Source organism: Taeniopygia guttata, chromosome 8, assembly GCF_048771995.1.
Source record: "Taeniopygia guttata chromosome 8, bTaeGut7.mat, whole genome shotgun sequence".
Lineage (NCBI taxonomy): Eukaryota > Metazoa > Chordata > Aves > Passeriformes > Estrildidae > Taeniopygia > Taeniopygia guttata.
This window is the reverse complement of record NC_133033.1, coordinates 31,814,068-31,833,081: the sequence shown is the minus strand read 5'-3', so window position 1 is coordinate 31,833,081 and position 19,014 is coordinate 31,814,068. Positions and strand designations below refer to the sequence as shown.

Sequence of the window (19,014 nt, the reverse complement as noted above, 5' to 3'; positions counted from 1 at the left end):
CATCCAGCCTGTCACTTGTGAATTCTTATCTGCTCATCTGCTGCTACTCCAGAAAAGCTCTAAGCCAGGAATAGGATCTTGCTACCAGAAATTTCATCTGCAGAGATTAGCAGAATCCCAGGAAAGGAAAAAGTTGCTGAATTGTCCTGCTAGGCAAAATTTTGGATGCACTGCCTTGTGCAGGGGTCAGGAAGGTGGTGTAAGCTGATGACTGTCAGTAGGCAGTGACTGCACTCCTTGCTTAAGGCACAGACTTCATTGGCAATATTAGAACTATCAACATCATCTTGGTTTCTCCAAGGCACTTCCACTAAATCAATCTAACAACCCCACAAATCTCCAGAAAATTACTGAATTTTTAGCCATAAAAATGACCAAACTGAAGGTTCAACTTGATATTTTGAAAGCAATAAATACCTGCACCTCAAGTCAACAGAAGCTGAAGGAATTAAAAATCAATGAAAAGGAAGTACCAAACAATCCTGTGGGAGTTGGTGGAGCAGACTGAGCTACAGTTCTCAAGCCATTTCCCCTCTATAGAAGGCTTTTCTTTTTTTATTTTTTAATGAAACCAACTTTGCATATCTGTGTTGCCTTGCTGAATTAAGGGTCACCATAAAAAAATAGCTGCAGGACTAGCACAAGGGTCTCGTTTAATGAGGCAGCATGGAAATTACTTTCCTTAGATGTAATGAGACACATGCCTGCATTCTTCCTTGCCATGAGACAATGAAAAGTAACTATTGCTACAAACTCAGAGCTCTCAGGTGCTCCTGTTCTATCCTACCTCTCAATTTTAAGCCAGGAATAATGAAGGAACTACAGATGTAAAACCAGGACTCTTTCTTGATTTGAATTTATCAGTGCTTCTTCTATATTCTTCAGTCTCAAAAGCAAACAGACCAGAGAAACATTTTGATCGCCCCAAAAAATACACCTACCCCAGTGAAGACAAATTCTACCCACAGAGCATCACAAAATATTTCACTGTCCCTCATATGCTAACTTTACCATGGCCATAAAAATCCACCCCCAATGCAGAATAGACAGCTATAACTCATTAGCTAAGTGCCTTAGCTCTAGCCCTGTCCTGGTACTTTGAGGTCATCATTTTGCCTTCACAAAATTCTTCTTTTCTTCTCCAAGAGCAGAAATTCACCCTTTCCTACTTACATGAGTATCACGGTTCCTGCCATTATTATGTGCATAAAAGAATTGAAATTAAGGCTGTGCCTACTCCCCAAGCTCCTTGTAGAACAAGTAAACACCAATTTTGCTCACTGCTGCCTAGTTAGAGTATACCTTTGGGTCCCTATAGGCATACACAAATACCTTTGCCCCTTGAAAAAGAGAGTGCATAACAACTGTAGATAAAAGTGAAGGGTTTGTACACACAGTAGTTATTCTAGAGTACAATAATGCTTTTATGCTGTCATTATCTGCTATGAAAGTAGGAAGATCTTCCACAGATAAGCATATTCTGGATTATTTTCATCTCACAAGACAGACAATGCAAGAACCTGGGGCCTAAGGATGCTGCTTCTAATAATAGGAGAATAATTTTCTGCCTAACAGCACTGTTAGCATCCACTTCGCAGTGCCTGAGCCCTGGCAGAGAGAGCTGAAAAGCACAGGATTTTTCATTCATAAGCACCTTCTCCAACACACATCTACTTTCAGAATTAGCTGCTGACTTGAAAAGACCAAGGAGAGACAGGCAGATACACAGGCAAGCAGCAAGAACTGGCAAAGCTGTCCCTTTTTTTGCTGCCTTGTCCTGACCACTTGACAGGGAACTGTGATACTTGTGCTTTGTGGGGGAAGAAAGATGAGATTAGCTCCTGCACGCCTGGTGTGGCCTCAAAGGAGCAGAGAAATCAAAGAGGACAGGAAAAGTAGATAAAAGATCTTCCCTGCCAGACACTCTACCTGGCCAGACATGTGTTATTGTGTATTAAAACTGACCAGAACTCGACCAAACAGTCACAAACATAAACAGAAAGAAAATATTTTAAATTAGGCAGGTTTGAATTAAGACACGTGCCATGAGTGTTACCTAACATTTAATTCTTTCAGTGTGATCACAAAATGGAAGATGGACACCACAACATTAATGTGGACATTTTGCTGCTATTGATCTGTACCTCAAAAACTTCTGAAATCTGTGCTTACACTCCATTTGTCTCTAAAGGGCTTTTTATATATGTAAATCACAGGCAAATCATAGTAAAAATAAAGGATAAAATGTTCCAGACCAGTTTTATCCACCAAAACCCCAATAACACCTTCAAAAGACCTTTGTGAATTGAAATGCAGGTTATGTGGATCTGCAGGCTTTATTACAATAATTTCTAAGTAAACAGTACACTTTTAGAGACAATTACTGAAGAAGTGAACAGTCAAACTGAAGACAGAAGCTCTGCTTGCAGCTGGGCTTTGCAAAACTGGACACCTTGTTAACATGCTAATAAATGCAGATCTACCTGGCAGATTAGCTTTTTATATGCATGGCAAGAGTGGGGAGCATTGATGAAGAGGCTATTAACTTACAAGGTGAATATTCAGTCCTGCTGCATTTAAGCACACAGAAAACATAGCTGTCTTCCACCAGAAAAGGAAGGGGAAGTGTATGAAAACATTTTAAACTCACCTTAAATATAACATAATCTTTAAAATTTTGTAAATGGAATTACCAGCTTTGGGAACTGTAATTGACAGGACATGGGGAATGGCTTCATCCTGCCAGAAGGAAAAGTGAGATGAGCTATGGGGAAGTAATTCTTCCCTGTGAGGGTGCTGAGGCCTTGGCACAGGGTGCCCAGAGAAGCTGTGGCTGCCCCATCCTGGAAGTGTCCAAGGCCAGGACAGGGCTTGGAGCAGCCTGGGATAGTGGAAGGTGTCCCTGCCCACAGCAGAGGCTGGAAAAAAATGAGCTTTTAGGTCCTTTCCAACCCAAACCATTCTATGATTCTATTATTGCCAAATGTAATTGAGGACCATTAGTTTATTTTAGAACAGCATTTAGAAGCTTTTTGGAAGGGGGGAGCAGCCTACAAAGTTTAGCACTTATGAAAAATTTCAAAGTAAATCATGAAGAGCTCTGTCCAGAGCTCTATCAGCCCATCTGGGAGAAGTGACCCCCACTGCTTAGGAAAGGAACTTTTAAGCTCTTGCTGTTACAGTTGATACTGTAAATATTACAGATAAAACTGTCATTAATTAGGGATGAAGAATACTACACCTCCCTCAGTGCTATCCTCTTCTTTAGGAGCTTCTCATATAATCTCAGAAAAGGAATATTTTAACCACCACATGGTAAAGAGCTTGGCCTAAGGGTTCTCCAAAAGTGCTTTGTCAAATGGATCTTGGAGTGTGGAAGGCTGAGAGCTGCTCCTATTGCTACAGATGGATAATGAGATGATTTGCTCTCGCAATTAAGGGATGACTATTGTGTGTATATTAAGAAAAGCTTTAGTGATGAATAGTTACGTTATTATAGTTTAGATATCCTCTGTTTTTCCCATAGTTCCCCTTTCCTCCCCTCTGCATTGTTGCCATCAGACAGCCTGGGATTCTAGGACAGGTAGAAAGAAGGTGTGCACATGTGCCCCTTCCATGGGGCAGTTGGGAATGGAAAAACTTGTTGCTTAGAGGGTGCAGCATGGCAACACTTGATCTCCAATCCAGTTACAAGAAAGCAATCTTCACTAATAAATGGCAAAGAAGAGCTGACTGACAGACTTTGGGAAGGGCCAGGGTTGGCTGATGCATCCCCCAAGGGGTATAAAAGACTGAGCATCCATCTTGAAGACGAACTGGCCACGTGGTACCAATGAGGGCACTTCCCAGTGCTGAGAATTCTTCCTTATGTAGTTCTTTTGTTGTATTGTTGTCAAGGGTTTATTAAACTTAAATGTTATTAAATTTAAATTTTCAAAGTGAGCAGTTGTTTCTCACAATTTGATACTGTAAATATTTCAGATAAAACTGTCATTAATTAGGGATGAAGAATACTACACCTCCCTTAGTGCCATCCTCTTCTTTAGGAGCTTCCCATATCTTCTCAGAAAGGGAACATTTTTTACCACCATGTGGTAAAGGGCTTGGCCTAAGGGTTCTCCAAAAGTGCTTTGTCAAATGGATTTTGGAGTGTGGAAGGCCGAGAGCTGCTCCCAGTATTCCTACTCAATCCACATCCAACTCCTTAAAGCTCCAAGAAACACAGTCTTTAACATGCAGAGCTACAGGTAAAAGAGCAGCAGGCATTTTTAAACTGCTGCTGTTTTACTGACAGCCTTGTTTTTGAAATATAAATACATGCTGTTCTTTTGAAAGGCCCTGAGGCTTTAACTCAACAAGTTTAACTAATGTTAAAACACATTTTTGTTTGTCTGAAGTTCCAGGAGAATGTTAGCTGAAGGTTCATTACACAAAAAAATGTGAAGCAAGAGATGTTAATCCAAACAAAGCCCCTCCTTCTCCAAGATCCAAATGGCTCAGTAATGCATTGCCACATTACCACAGCAATCACAATACTGAAGGCAGCTGAGGAATCAGCTACTTGAAACAGCGCATTTTTGTTCTTCCAATGGAATATACACAGCCTGTCTTCTAAACAGAGACTGAAATAAAATAGTACCTTTGGCATCATCAGAGCCTGAAGCCAATAACTTAGGGTCCATCAAGTTAAAGTCAACACTCCAGCACCTTTTCTCATGCTCCTGTTGAGAGAAACAAGAACAATATTGCAAGGTAGTGAGTTGTAATATAATAAAACAGTAAAGGAAAACACACATATTTGGTATAAGTTGTCAGCAGGGATCTCAAGAGAGAAGCTTACTATGTTTAGCAGTTCTTCAAAAAATATCTTTTCTCCTCATAAGACCTACCCTATCAATATGCTAGACATGCCAGGAAAGCAGAAAACACTAGAATGGTTTTTTAAAAATTGAAACTGATTTCATTTTTACTCACAAAGAAAAAAAAAATTCAGGATATACACATTAAAACCTGGTTTTGCAGCATTATTTGACTTGCTGTGGTTCTACCATGAGTTGCTGCTTATCCTAGATTGTAGTTATCTTTCAATATTAATAAGCAATTTTTAAGTATCTCCCAATACTGACAAGATGCTCATTACTAATTTCAAACACCTCCTCTCTGAAAGTCCAGGAAATCCTCACCTTCCTGCTGAGCTATTAAGTAAATCTCCTGGTGTCTAATCCTCTGTTTTACCACTCAAATAAATATTATTAAAAACTGCACACTTCCTCAAAACACAGAAGAGTTGTAATTGCTATGCTATCCATCCCACGTGAAAACAGAACATTAGATTGAATAAAATCTGAAATTCAGTCAAACCCTTTGTGTAAAGCCTTCATACAGGTTTACAAGACAAAAAGCTCACAAGGATGAAGTCACTACAAGGTTTCAGTACAAGCAAAGCACATGTCAATGCCTCTATGCAAATCCAAATAAAAAAATTCAAGTAATCTGATAGGAAGCAGAATGAGTTTGTTTTAACATAAGCAACAGCTGGTCATCTCTAGATTCATTATTCAGCCTCATAAGAAATGCAAAATGTATTTGAGAGAAAAACAGACTAGATTTATCCTGTCCAGTATAATTTATCTTTCATTGAGATATGCAAAGGATTAGTGAAAACAAGCATTATAAAATGACTAGAAAACAATGAGAAGGTAAACAGTGGCCTAAATAGGAACTAAAACTTATGTTGAACTGCCAATGAGCTTGTAGTCCATTCATTATTATTGACCAGTTTCAAATGGACTATGCTACCTACACAACAGCCTGCAGCACTTCCAGCCTCTTCCCAAACACAACAGCCCTCTTCCGACCTCCTTGTTCTGACCACGAGCTCCTCAGAAGCCATTAGACAGAAACACAACGTTTGAGTTTCACAAAGAAACAAATGCCAGAAACTTCTCCTGGCGCAGGTCTCGCTGTGGAGCTGAGCGCGCTGCGTGGGGAAGGAACTGCCTTGTTCTGCCTTGTGCTCCCTTCTCCCAGCCTCACCACTCAAGGCTGCATTTTGCACTTCTGCTTCACGAGCATCTGCACTGGCAATCACTGCAGAATTGTACAAAAGGCTTTTGACAACGACTGAAGTGGAACAGGTATGGAGAGACAGGGGCTTCTAAAGAAAGGCGATCAGTTGCAGGAACTGATTTCACCCTGTGCATATTCCCTGCTCAAAAGCAGCAGCAAGAAAACATCAACTGCCTCACAAGCGTGACAGGGAGACAGAGCTGCCTCCCCTGGAGGACTACAGCTCAATAAAGCCGTGCAGATGAGAGGCATTTACCAAACAGGAGGAATACCATTTCACCATGTGGAACAGAAAAGCCTTTTGCTGGACTAGGAGCAGATCCTCAGACTCGGTGCTGCTCTCCCAGCACAGTGCATGCAACAGGAAATGTTCCTTGTTGGTTGTGTTACCTGGTAGACCTTGGATCTCTGTCCTGTAAATCCATCCCAAAGGATGACGGTGCCTTCATAGTCACTGCTGGCTAGCAGGTTCTTGTGGTAACTACTCCAGCTGATACAGCTTAAAAAGAGCAAGCCCTGGTCAGTCTTTACAGTAAAACAATGCACAACGCAAAAATCACTCTTGCAATACATTTGGCAATGAGTATCTTTGCAAAGCACACAGCACCTTGATCAAACTACCCCACTGAAACATGCAACTTTGGGAAAAAAAACCAAAACCCATCAGAAATAGAACAACCCTTATTCCACAAACTAAAACCAAAACTTTATTCGCTGAAGAGACATTTCCCCCTTGGTACAAAGTACTAGGGTCTAGAGTTTTTTAAAAATGCAATTATTTCAAACATTTTGGTTTTTTTTCTATTTGAATACTCCACAAATTCTCAGAGAGCTCAAGGTTTGACTCCTTAACCTCTTACCAATAGATGCTATTGTTATTATTACCATAACCAAATGATTATTATACCATAAAGATAACTACTTACCTAAGAATAGCTGTATATGTAAAATGCATAGATGCATGGACAGTAAATCAACCTCTCCTGCAGCACACATATTGTATATGTGTACCTATGTGCACATGAAAGTTTGACTTCAGACAAACTACTTCCAGTTTCCATAAATGCTAATAATGGCTTCATATCCAGGACAAAACAGCAGTTTGTTTGCTATGAATATTTTAGGAAATGTTTTTGATCAAGAACTGGAAAATATATCACACAGGTTTTTATTTCAAGCTGAACTGAGGGGCTGTGCAAAACTAAATGATGATTCCACTGGCAAACTCCAACGATCAGCAGAGAAAACAAGAGCAGCAACACTGCCAAGTCACACTCGCAGCATTCTGGCACTATGCCTCCACTCTGACTCCCAAAAAATGTGACAGAGGTAAGAAAATTTGTAATACTTGTACACCAATTTTTGGACCATCTGGCAAAGAAACATGCCAGTAGGTATCAACTGTGCTGCAGGCAGCAGAAGCTGAACTGACAGATCCCATTCATGCAGGTCCTTGAGCAGCTCCGACACAGATAACTAGATCAAAGTTGCCTTGGGGCCAAGCTTTAACCAACAATATAAACCAGAAGTCCACAATTCTGTAACTTCTTAGTACTGCTTTGATCAGGGCAACTACACATTGAAATATGATGTAGATACATAGCTACTGATTTAGGAGTATCGTACCTTGCTAAATTCTTGGTTCCACTATACACCTGCATTGTGTTTTCCTTAATCATTTACACAGAGAAGAGGAAAAATCCTTTTCCTTTCTCATGGTAGTAAAACATTTATTTTTCCGTTAGTTAAGTAACAGCAAGCAGCATTCTGCTCCTGACTATGCTGAAACTTAACAGCATTCCTTGTTTTTTAAACTTTACATTCAGAAACTTAAAAATTTAATTTATCCAATATAAGTCACCATTTTTAACCACCAGCTGCTAAGATGGTGGCAGCAGTGCTACAGCTCATGTAATGATTTCCCTGGCTTCACCTCTTCCATGATATGTCATTAATGAGAAAATGTTAAGTGTCCCTAACACTTGTAGGCATGAGAGCTGTCCACAAATGCACCATCAAGGAGCCATCATTATTTCAGTTTTACTTCCATTAGGTACCCACATAGAAAAGCAGCTCTTGACAGCCTATGATTTACTACAAGCCTTATTCCGAGAAGCTGAAGTGACTGCCTGAGTTCCAAATGAAGCTGGCAGCACTGCCCACCAGGAGCATGAGGTGAAGGTTGCAGCAGCCCAGAGATAACCACACCTGGCATCTGGAGCCATGTTTTCAGGTGGAGCAGTCCCTGATGGATGCAAAACCAGTTCAGAGGCCTAGAGCTACACCACACTGAGCTGTGGGCTGGGAGCAGTCTCCAGGCAATGGCAGGGAGGTGGATACCACACCACAGAGACCTTTATCAGTTCAAACCTGTTCTCCCAACCAGATTATCTCCTCTCAAGTCAGAGCTTCAAGAAGCTTAAAGAAAAAGGAAAATAATCTGTAAGTGAAGCCATCATGTACAAGCAGAAAGAATACAACCCAGAGCCGTATCTTAGAAGGCAATCTCCCATCTGGATGGCTTTGAGAGGACATCAGACAACATCAGCAAGTGAAAAGGGTCCTAGAGGAAGGCTGATGTGCTGGTGGCACTTTGTGTGGTTAGAGGATAAATGTTACAGCTAAAGTATGAAAAGGATAATCACATAACCACATCTTGTCAAAAAAGAAATCACCTCAGACAATGATAATTAAGAATTACCAAGTAAGTAGAAAGATGTAAAGAACAAGAGTTTAACAGTTCTGTTCAAGATGTGATAGATACAAAATACTTCACTGATGGTACAGAGGGAGAAAAACATGGTTTCTGTTCCCAAAAGCATGTTCATTAGATCTGGCACAGCAAAGATCCCACTGCAGCCTGATGGTGTTAAACAAGGGGTTAACATTCATTTGGAAAGCATTTATAGATAGACTTAGAGGGGAAAACAGTAAGTGACAGGTGAAAAATGGTTAGGGATTTGCAGCCACTAAGTGGTTCAATTAACACCCTGTAAGTCACACACCCCATAAATCTTTCATTTTTAGATAACATGATTAAAGGATCACAGTAAGACAAAATCAACTCTGTTCCAACTCTCTGCCTTAATTCTGCCCTCATCCCCACCCAACTCTTTGTACAAAGTCTGAAACTGGAGCTTTTCCCTTAATGTTGCAATACCTGAGCTTCTTTCTAACTTAAATTCTCCAAAATAACCTTTGTAGAGTGCAATATAGAGTTAGATCAGGTAGAGGGGAGGTCCCTTTCCAGGCAGTTTTTAGCAAGGGTTGTCCTTTCACAGAAATCATAGAATAGTTTGGGGTAGAAGAGACCTTAAATATTCCCTGGTTCCATTCCCCTGCCATAGGCAGGGACACCTTCCACTACCCCAGGTCACTCTAAGCCCTGTCCAGCCTGACTCTGGACACTTCCAGGGATGGGGCACCCACAGCTTCTCTGACAATCTGAGCTGTACCATGCTCTGGTACAGCTTCCTGACACGTAATCTAAACCTCTCCTCTTTCAGCTTAAAACCACTCCCCCTTGTCCTATCAATCTCTGCACCTGTAAAAAGTCACTCTGTAAAAAGCCCTTTGGTTGTATCCTCTGGCATCTGTGATAATCCACACTAGGAAGAAGGTTGTCCTGGATCTGGGATATGTTTCTCTTCCATTTGGCTTTCCTGAGACCTGCAGAAGGCTGAGAACTCACTGCCATGTTCTCGCCTTAAGGGAAACACTGATCTTTCTTCCATGCCCAACACAGGCAATTTTGTTGAAGCTTTAAAGACATTTATTTTTTTGGGTTCCCTTGAGATGTTATCATGGGTAACGAATTGAGTAACAAACTCAAAAAAGGCATGGGGGAGCAAGCTGGAGAAGGGCAAGGAAAGTCAAAGGTGACATGAACCAAAAATGCAGCTTAGATAGTCCTCAGATTAACTATCAAACCCCCAGAAATTCATAAAAATAACCTTTTGTAGACAACCTTTAGATGATCTGCAGCCATATCCAGGAGAAACTGAAGTATGAAGGCTCTGAGATATGATATAAAAATAACTACTGAGGGCTGAGAGAATGTATAATTCACTGGACTAAAAGGTGTTGTGTGATGCCATCTCTTATTTTAAGTACAGTAGCTGTATTTTTTTTCAGTTTTTTCTTTGTTCTTTAATCCAGAGAGATAGTTACACCCCAGAGATTTATCTTATCAGAAGTTGTGATATCTTTCCTTCCTAGGGGATTAAGCTGGAGAAATTGTAGTTGAAAGCTAATCACCAACCTCAGAAAAACTCTCCTAACCTCAGCATCTGATCCAGCCACAAAGAAACCCTGACCCTGTAAAGATTCATGTGCATCCTTCATTTTATTCAGGGACACAAGTGGTCCAGCTCAGTTAGCACTGTCAGTTATGCTGATCTTTCATGAGACAGTGTTTTTACAGCTGATATGTCCCAAATCCAGGCTCAAGCTACCCAGTGTCAACCACTCCTCTGGCAGTGAAAGTAAAATAAAAAGTTAAAGTTAAATAAGGCACAAACTCCTGTAATCTGATCTGCTTCTTAGCACCAAGTGCTTCAGACCCAGTCTGTCACCATGAGCCAACTGATGACTGGTAGTTTTAGGACTGAAATGTTTTTAAGAGCATGATCTACTACTGCAAAGAACATCCACGTGAATAACAACATGAAACAAATACTTCAGAGACATATGGAATTACATTACTGTGATGAATGTTTTAAAATAACTCCTTTTTTCCTAATCAAGTCATAGAAAACCTCTAGTGTGGTTAAAGACAAATACTTCTGGAGAAAAATTTCATCTTCTTGCAAAATGAATCACTGATTCTAAAAACTTGAATTAATGCAAGTTGAAGGCATATTTCCTTATAACCTGTTTAGTGTCAAACATCCTCTGCATTGGAAATACAGGCATCCAACACAACCAGCTCATACATTCCAAATTGCAAAGAGTTTACAATGAAAAAGACTATATGACAAGCTTTTGCTTAATTTAAACTTAATAGCAAGAAGTGGCTGCCATTTTCAAAGCTGACAGCAATACACCCATGAAGTGCTATTAGAATACAGCAATCACACATTTGATTTATTGACACCAAAAAATGAAAACTTTATTAGCAGCCTCCTAAAAAAGAAAGAATACTGATGCTCTGCTTTTACTGCAATTGACTAAACAGATGCAGCTGATTTTGGAGGTTTGTGGTAACATCTATCACTGAAGTACAGATGCTGCAAACACACAGTGGTGAGCATACAGAATACTAAACATGGATTTCAAAAGCATGTTTACCTAACCACACTCACACATCACCTGCTGTAGATTAACGAGGCCTAAAGCCAATTTTTTACCTGAATGCTAGATCTCCTTATTTTTCTCCCCCTGTGACCTATGGCAAAACAACAAATCTGCCTCTTGAATAAATCAGAGCAGAGCTGTGGTTTGCTGCTAGCCATTCCTCTTCGTCCTTTCCCATCTCCTAACAAGGGGGGAGCTGCAGATTAGTGCCTGCCATAGCTAGGGACACAGCAAGTCATAATTAGCTCACAGGGTGCTGTTTATAGCTACTACACAATGCCAGGATTTGTTTCTTGTACTGAAGCTATGAATCTGTAAATGGGATTTTTATGAGGATTTATGTGTCATCTTGTGTTTTTCCTGGAAGCTTATGCCACTGTTGTTCCCAGGGGATGCGATGCACATTTACCAGAAACCCGACACACCGACTTCCTCCCCGTTCTTAAAAATAGGGATAAGAAGGCTTAGCAGACGATGAAAAAGGAATGTATTTAAGAAGCAGGTGGGTGTAAAAAAGGGGGTTGGAAAAGAGGAAGAGACTCAGCTACAGCTGGTACCAGGGCTCTGCTCCAGGAAAGCCTACAATCAATTACTGCTGGCATGAAGCTCAAGCTTTCAGCAGGCACCCAGCTGGCACACGGCAGAGCAGGGCTGGGCTGGTGCCCAGGCACGGGCTTCCCTTCCCGCAGCTGCTCGGGCCAGACTTGCTCTTGGCCAGACACAAGTCCTCATGAATGCTGTCACCTGTCTGCTTTTATAAAAGCCCATCAGAGCTTGTGCTCCTCTGAAAGCTGAGTCACCAACATCATCGCTAGTGATTTATGTTCCGGCATCATTGCTCTGAACAAGGTTAACCAGGATCAATTTAACCAGGAGAGACATGTCACCAAATCCCATCTGCACGCAGACCCCTGCATCTCTGCCAGGAAGAGAAATACCACCCATTTCTAGAGCAGAAATATGTTTGTCTTTGATATCAGAAGGGGCACTCACAGGTAAAGTCTCCTGGAGAAGCTGCACTTTCACCCAAATTAAGATCAACGGCTTTAAACTGAGGCTTTTTACAAAGAGCAGGCTCCACTTATTTAGATTTTTCTATTACAATATGGGCACATTTTTAGCACACTGCAATATTCCATAATGAAATTGCAGCCTTCATCTATAACTTCTCCCTCAAGCTATGCCACTTCAGAAAAGGAAGCAATTATGCTGCCTGACGCTGCACCAGCGGACCCCGGCACCGATGACTGGCAGCACAGCTAATGGATATAGCAAGGATGTGTTTGACTGACAGACCAACTCTATTTGTCAAAGCCAAAAGCACCTACATGTCAAAGGAAGCCTGATATAATTGGGGGAGGCTGATGGGGGAAAAAAAAACCCACCATTTATTTCTGCAAAGGAAAGAGAGATACTAGGGCAAGAAAATGAGAGAAGACCTGATCCTCCTCTGCTGAGGCAGAGGATTGAAGGACAGTGCACTTAGCATTGTCATAAATACATAAAATATATACATGCATGAAATTTGAGAATGAGAAAAATCTTGAAAGCAAGCAGCATCTTGGCTGGAGCACAAAGCCAACATGAGTAACACCACAGAAGGCACTAATGTGACTCTCCTCACTGGCAGCTGTGGGAGAAGGGAGAATTAACAACTTTCCTAATGACTAGAAATGTCAGGGTAGCTCCCCTGTCAAAACTGAAACAGCAAGTTTGAAATTTTTTTCAAGTTGTCCAAGAAATGCCAAACACACATTGCTTTTCCCCTTCTAATTAAGGCAAAAGGTATTAATAGACTGCAAGATGGTTCTCCTATTATTCTGCTCTTCTCTCCACAAAAATGAAGCTGAACGGTGCAAACTCAGCTATGACTCAGGTAAAAATGCAGAACATTTCACCAGCCCAGTCAAACACAAGCTTCATAATCAGTACAGCATATCAATACAAATCACTTTCAGGATGCTTTTACCCACTGTGAAATCTAGTCCCAGGATCAGCTGCATTTACATCTCTCCCTTCATAAAAGTGTTATGTAATTTCTGGGAATAATGAGCACAAGCAACATAGGAATGACTGATCTATATTTAGAAATGTGTCAGCTACAAAACAAAGCGTGACTTTTACGCTCTAAAATAGGCTCACAAACATTCTTAATATTGTTGCACAACATTTTGTTTTCATGGAAGCTGGACTATTACATAAATTTATTACTTGCACTTTCATGGGTGCTTTACTGCTTTTAAAATGTAGAGTACCAAATAAAAATAAATTATTTCAACAGAGATGCTGGAGACTTGTATTATAATACTGAATGGGTTTGATTGCCTGTATTATTTACTTCTGAGCTTTTACAGAAATTTTGAATTAGGATTTTAAAGTTATTACTGGATTCTTTCAGTTGAAGTTCTAACATTGTGGTCTATATTTCATTGGTTAAATGCACCTAAAAGGATAAAAAAATGGGTTGACAATAATGATAGCACAGAAGTAAAACAATCACGAAAGGTCCTTTCTCAGTAGCTTTATATTATGAGGCCCAGCAGAGCAGTACTTCAAGCAGACAAAAATTACTAGGTAGAAGGTGCCAGTGAGGAACATTTCCTGAGAACTAGCAACCTCTCAGAAGAATTAAAAGGATCTGGTCAATGAAGAGAAGAGAGCACAAAGATTCAGTGACTGTTATGAAGAGCTGGGTACAAAGGTTACCTTGAGACAAGCTATGACTTTACCTGGGGCATGTATCCACCACTTTGAGCAGGTATCCAGCAGCATTTGCAAGGAACACAATAGCAGTTTACTTCCCTATTGCCTTTTCTCCTCCAGTTGTGTGGGCTTTGTTACTACCCTGGATGAACCCAGCATACACAAGAACAGTGCCTGTGCCACCCAATCTCCATCAGCTCCTGCGTTCCTCCTTTCCTCTCCAATTCCCATAAAGAAAGCAGAACAATTGCTACACAAACAATCAAGTGGAAAAGGCACTCTGAGTTCAAGTACAAATCAATGCCTACCTGATTTTGGAATTACAGGTCATTTCATTCTCAGGGTAGTGAATATCCACTGCATCCTGAATGACTGTACCATACTCATAGACTTTAATCTTCTTTGTCACTCCAGCGATGGCAAAGTAGTCACAGTCTCGGTCAAACTCAATACTGAGAAACAAAAACACAGGTTGAGAACTCTATAAAACACCCCACATACTCACCAGGAGGATATTTCACCTTGTCCTGGTACAGCAGAGTTGAAAATCACAATTTGCAGTTTGCAAATACACAGTTCAGAACACCCACTGGTCAGAAAAACCATTGGTCAGATCTGGCACTCTCCCCAACAGTGTGGAGTTGTTGCTGTAAGCATTGTTCTCCAATCCACCCCACAACAACATACACATCTCCATTTCTGTGGTAGCACAATCACCCTCCCACAGCCAGGATATTTGTTCACGTGCTCTGGAGGTTTTTCAGTTCAACCATACCATCTACACTGCACGGTACCCAAAGGTCAAAGCCAACAGCTTGTCCTGGAAACATGCTTAACATTCCATGGCATGACTGCCCATTGATTCCTCCTCTGTACAACAGCTTCAGGAACTTTTAAAGTGCTAATGCAGAGCAAAGCAGTATTTGTGAAGAAAAAAAAAAAAACAAACAACCTTCTAAATTCCCTGGGTAACCACAGGGGGTTGAAATCAGATCATCAGTACTGTAAAAACAACACACATTATGACTTCCATTTAGGGTTGCTTGTGCAAACAGAGGTACCTTCTTTCTTGACCCGGAGGGCAAGTTTGTAATAAATATCAATGAAGCTGGAAGTAAAAGCAGTCAACTTATAACAAAGTTAAGCTGCAAATGAGAAAAGCCTGGGGTTGTACGTGAAATACATCTAAGAGAAAGGCAGGCAGCAGGTTACAAACCGCTAACACCATTCCTACCTTCACAACTTGGAAGTGCTTGAGAGAAATCTGCTAGACATCCAGCAGCTGGGGAAGTAATCCCACTTCCCAATAGCTTCTGCCTTCCTGCAGCCCATGGCACTGCTGGCAGGGCAGGTGCACATAAACCTGTCTCCTTTGAGGGAATCAGCCCCAATGAGACACCTCCCCAGAAAGGGTGGGGGCAGCATCTGCCCTCAGTCACAGGGTTTCTATGAGCAGTAACCCAAGTCTATGAGCTGTCCCCAAGTCTTCTGACTAAGCAACCAATCTACTGTTTAGAGAGGTCTCTTTTGGAGTTCTTCCACTCACTAATTCATTTCAATCCCTGCTGTCTCGATCACTTGGATTCCCCCCACCCCCCCCGCTTAAGAATGTTTATGAACCAGGGAGGAAGTTCTAAATGGCAGCAGGGAAAACTGAGTTTACACTAATTTCGCATTCAAAATCCTGAGAGCAGGGGTATTTAAGGTACCTTTCTACAATTAGAAAGCATTAAGCCAATTATAAGAAGAGAAAGGGCTCTTCAGGTTGCCTCCATAGGTGTAATACAAGAGCTTTCCACTCCACAACAGAGCTGAGAAGTCAAAGGCAAGGCAATGCTTCCAAGGGAAGATAAATTTAAACACCAACAGAATTTTCAAGTCCTTGTAAAGGAGATATCAAGTTACTTTTAAACTATGGAAAGAAAAGCCTGTTGATATGCAGGCTGTTGCTATAAAATAATTCAATGAAGCAGCTTGAAGCTTGGCCATTTAACTCAGGCACCCAAACTTCTTCCAGGAGTGGCACGAGATGGCCACACTCACAACTGGTTGCTAGAGAAGCTAGTCAAGTACAGCCTGCAAAATCAGGAGCCTCCAAAATGCAGGGAGGAACATGTATATGGCTGGGGAACTAAACAAGCATGCAGGCATCTATTTAAATAAAATGGGAGAGAGAAAGAAGTCACCTAAGCATCCAGGCTGCTCTCCCCAGTCCCTGGAGCTACATTAGTCTAAATCACTTTTTATAGACACAGGATGAAAACACCATTCAGGTCCGTCTTGTTTTGTCAGCTCACCCTATTCTGTGGAAGAATTTTATAATCAAAGCCTCTGTAACAATACAACAGATTTACTTGTACCACAATTTTAATTGAACTGCTGTCTCCTCCCCTGTTCTCTGCCCTGTGGATTCAGGTAAAGCACAACTAAACTGATGGCAGTGATTCATCTGCCTGGATTCAATTTAAACCCTCAGCCTTCTGCCGAAGAAAGAAAAATAATGCATTACAATGTCTGGTAAAAAGCCAAGTTATTAGAGCAGAATAGAACCTCTCTCATTTGGGTTGGGTTTGTTTCTCTGGCATTAATTGTTGTTTTTGTTGTTTTTTTTTTTTTAATAGAGACATGTTGTAGACATAAGAAATTAGTATTTAAAGATGCCCATAAAAATTAACACATCATTAAGAAACTAAAAAGCCTTAAGCAATGGAATTGTCAGACCTGTGACCTTCAAACAGCATCAAAGACACTGCAGGGAGAAAAAGAATACAGAAATAAATCACTACCAGTACAGACCAACACACACCTGCACCTTGGCCTCCTATCACCTGTGCTCAGTTCTGGAACAGGCAGTGTTCTCACTTTCTGCCAGTCAGCTTTTCATCAGTGATTTACAAATAAAAATGGGAACAATCTAACTACCTAATCGAGTGGATTATATACCATATAAAACTGTTCCTAATATTTGCAAGGCTCTGCTTACACCTGGACTAATCAGCATTAGGACAAACAGCCCACTTGCACAGCAACTATTATTTTTATGCTTTTTCTTGCAAGTCTTTTAAATACACTTAGTATTATGCAAGCCTTATTTGCATTTAACTGGCTCGTAGGTATTCATGTTACCTGCTGTTTGAAGTCTTTGTGTCAATGTAAGCTCTTGCTTATACACAATCTTATCTATATGAAAATTCACCAGAGAATTTAAGTTTTGTCTTGTCAAAAGACTCAACGGAGCAAGCTCAGAAAGAAAACATTCTGCTTTGCAGGTGATATATTTCCACAGTCCAAGTGAATTCCTCATTAGCACAATAACAACATGCAATAGAATAATAGGAAATAATTAAAACCTCCAGTGAAATGACCTTTTGGACCAGCAGTGGTCCTTGCTCCTCAAAGATGTACTTGTTAAAAACAGTAATCAATTGCTCCTTTTTGTTCAGTCTATTTTTAAACTCCACATTTCTGACCAAACAAGACTAACCAAATTTTTGTAAGGAATCTTTTGGGGACATATGAACTGCTGGATATTTGAAAGAGCTTTATAAACACGCCACAGAATTACTTACAGAAATCAGATTGAAAGGATCTGACAGTTTTGTTCTAGGGAAAACAGAAGAGAGACATCTCTCATTCCCAAATCGCTGCTTTCTTTCTTAAGAACTTGACAACCAACATCTTATGGAAATATCACTAAGAGCTGCTAGTAAGTAAGCACATCCTCAAGGGTTCTGGTTTCTCCACTGCTTATCTTAATTCCCAATCTGTGAGATTACAAATCAGTTGCTTTATTTTAATGGTAAAGCCTGTGACCTTGGAGAACACTCACCACTAACAAATACAATTATGAAATAAATTGCTTCTGAAACATGCCTGGAAGCCTGCTTTGGTGTTGAGGATTGAGCAGCAGGGAAAGAGTAAAGAAGGAGTATTTAGCAGCTCTGCCATTGTGTAAAGCCTTACTACATTTGCATCCTGCTGGTGTGTGCAGTTGTTCTCCACATCCCCGGAGGATGTGCTGGAGTTAGGGAATGCATACAGATGGGCAACTAAATTGATTAAAGGGATGGAGCAGCTGCCTCACCATAAGGGTTATGAACAAGGCAACAGCAAGACTGGTGTTCAACAAGTCATACTACAGCTAGGAGGTACTTGCCAGAAGATTTGATTTGGGACAGATGAAGGTTTCCTCCCTCCCAGTTACACTGATAAGAACCACACACACGTTTCAGGTAGTAGCTCCTGACAACAGTAATCCATGTACAGCTGGTTCACACCAGATACTAACAGGTAGGTACTGTACCCACTGTTTGAAAACAGGAGAAGGCAGGGCTGCATCTAAGTGCATTTACCTTTAAAGGCACCCCAGTTACAGCTAAAGGTCTTCAGCCAACTGCTCCTCTCCCCTTTCCATACACAGTCTACAATTGCTTCTGCAACCAAAAACGCCTCAGCCCTGACTGGTTACCAAGATCTGTGACTGTAGGAGTTGCCACTTCTACAAAGTAGATGATTCAGTCCCCCTCACGGAACTGTACATATCTATATAGATATATATAGAAAGAGACACATACACAGAGACATATTTTCCTCTATGGATATACCAAAGCCTTTCAATTCTGTTTCTTCCCAGTCTAGTGCTGTTTCTATTTCTGTATCTCTACCATCAACTCCTATCTTGTTGTGGAGTCCCATATTTAATGACAATGTGGATAAATTGTTGGGACTTAATTGGTGAGAAGAATGAGAGATGCCAGCAGCAGTTTTTGTCCTTCACTTATTACTTCCCTAAAGTCTTTCTTACTCTGTGCTTCCAGTGTATGGTCTCCACAGAGTATCCTGTCACTTCTAGCAATCTCAAGCCTGGCTGTCTCTTTCCAATGCTCATTTTGAGGCATCAAAGCCAAAGATGAGAAATATAGGTTACAACCCAACACTGTGGGCACC

General features: G+C 40.8%; 1 protein-coding gene across 2 annotated transcripts in view; it reads right to left on the bottom strand.

Annotated features, from left to right (window-relative positions):
• The window catches only part of COP1 (COP1 E3 ubiquitin ligase), a 123,854-nt gene that overhangs the window by 57,796 nt on the left and 47,044 nt on the right, over positions 1 to 19,014 (bottom strand). For both annotated transcript variants that reach the window (XM_002191990.7, XM_012575418.5), the window contains exons 12-14: positions 14,376 to 14,519; positions 6,460 to 6,568; positions 4,640 to 4,721 (exon numbers count right to left, since the gene is read on the bottom strand). In XM_002191990.7, coding sequence (XP_002192026.7) covers positions 4,640 to 4,721; positions 6,460 to 6,568; positions 14,376 to 14,519 — 335 coding nt within the window. The remainder of the gene's footprint in view (positions 1 to 4,639; positions 4,722 to 6,459; positions 6,569 to 14,375; positions 14,520 to 19,014) is intronic.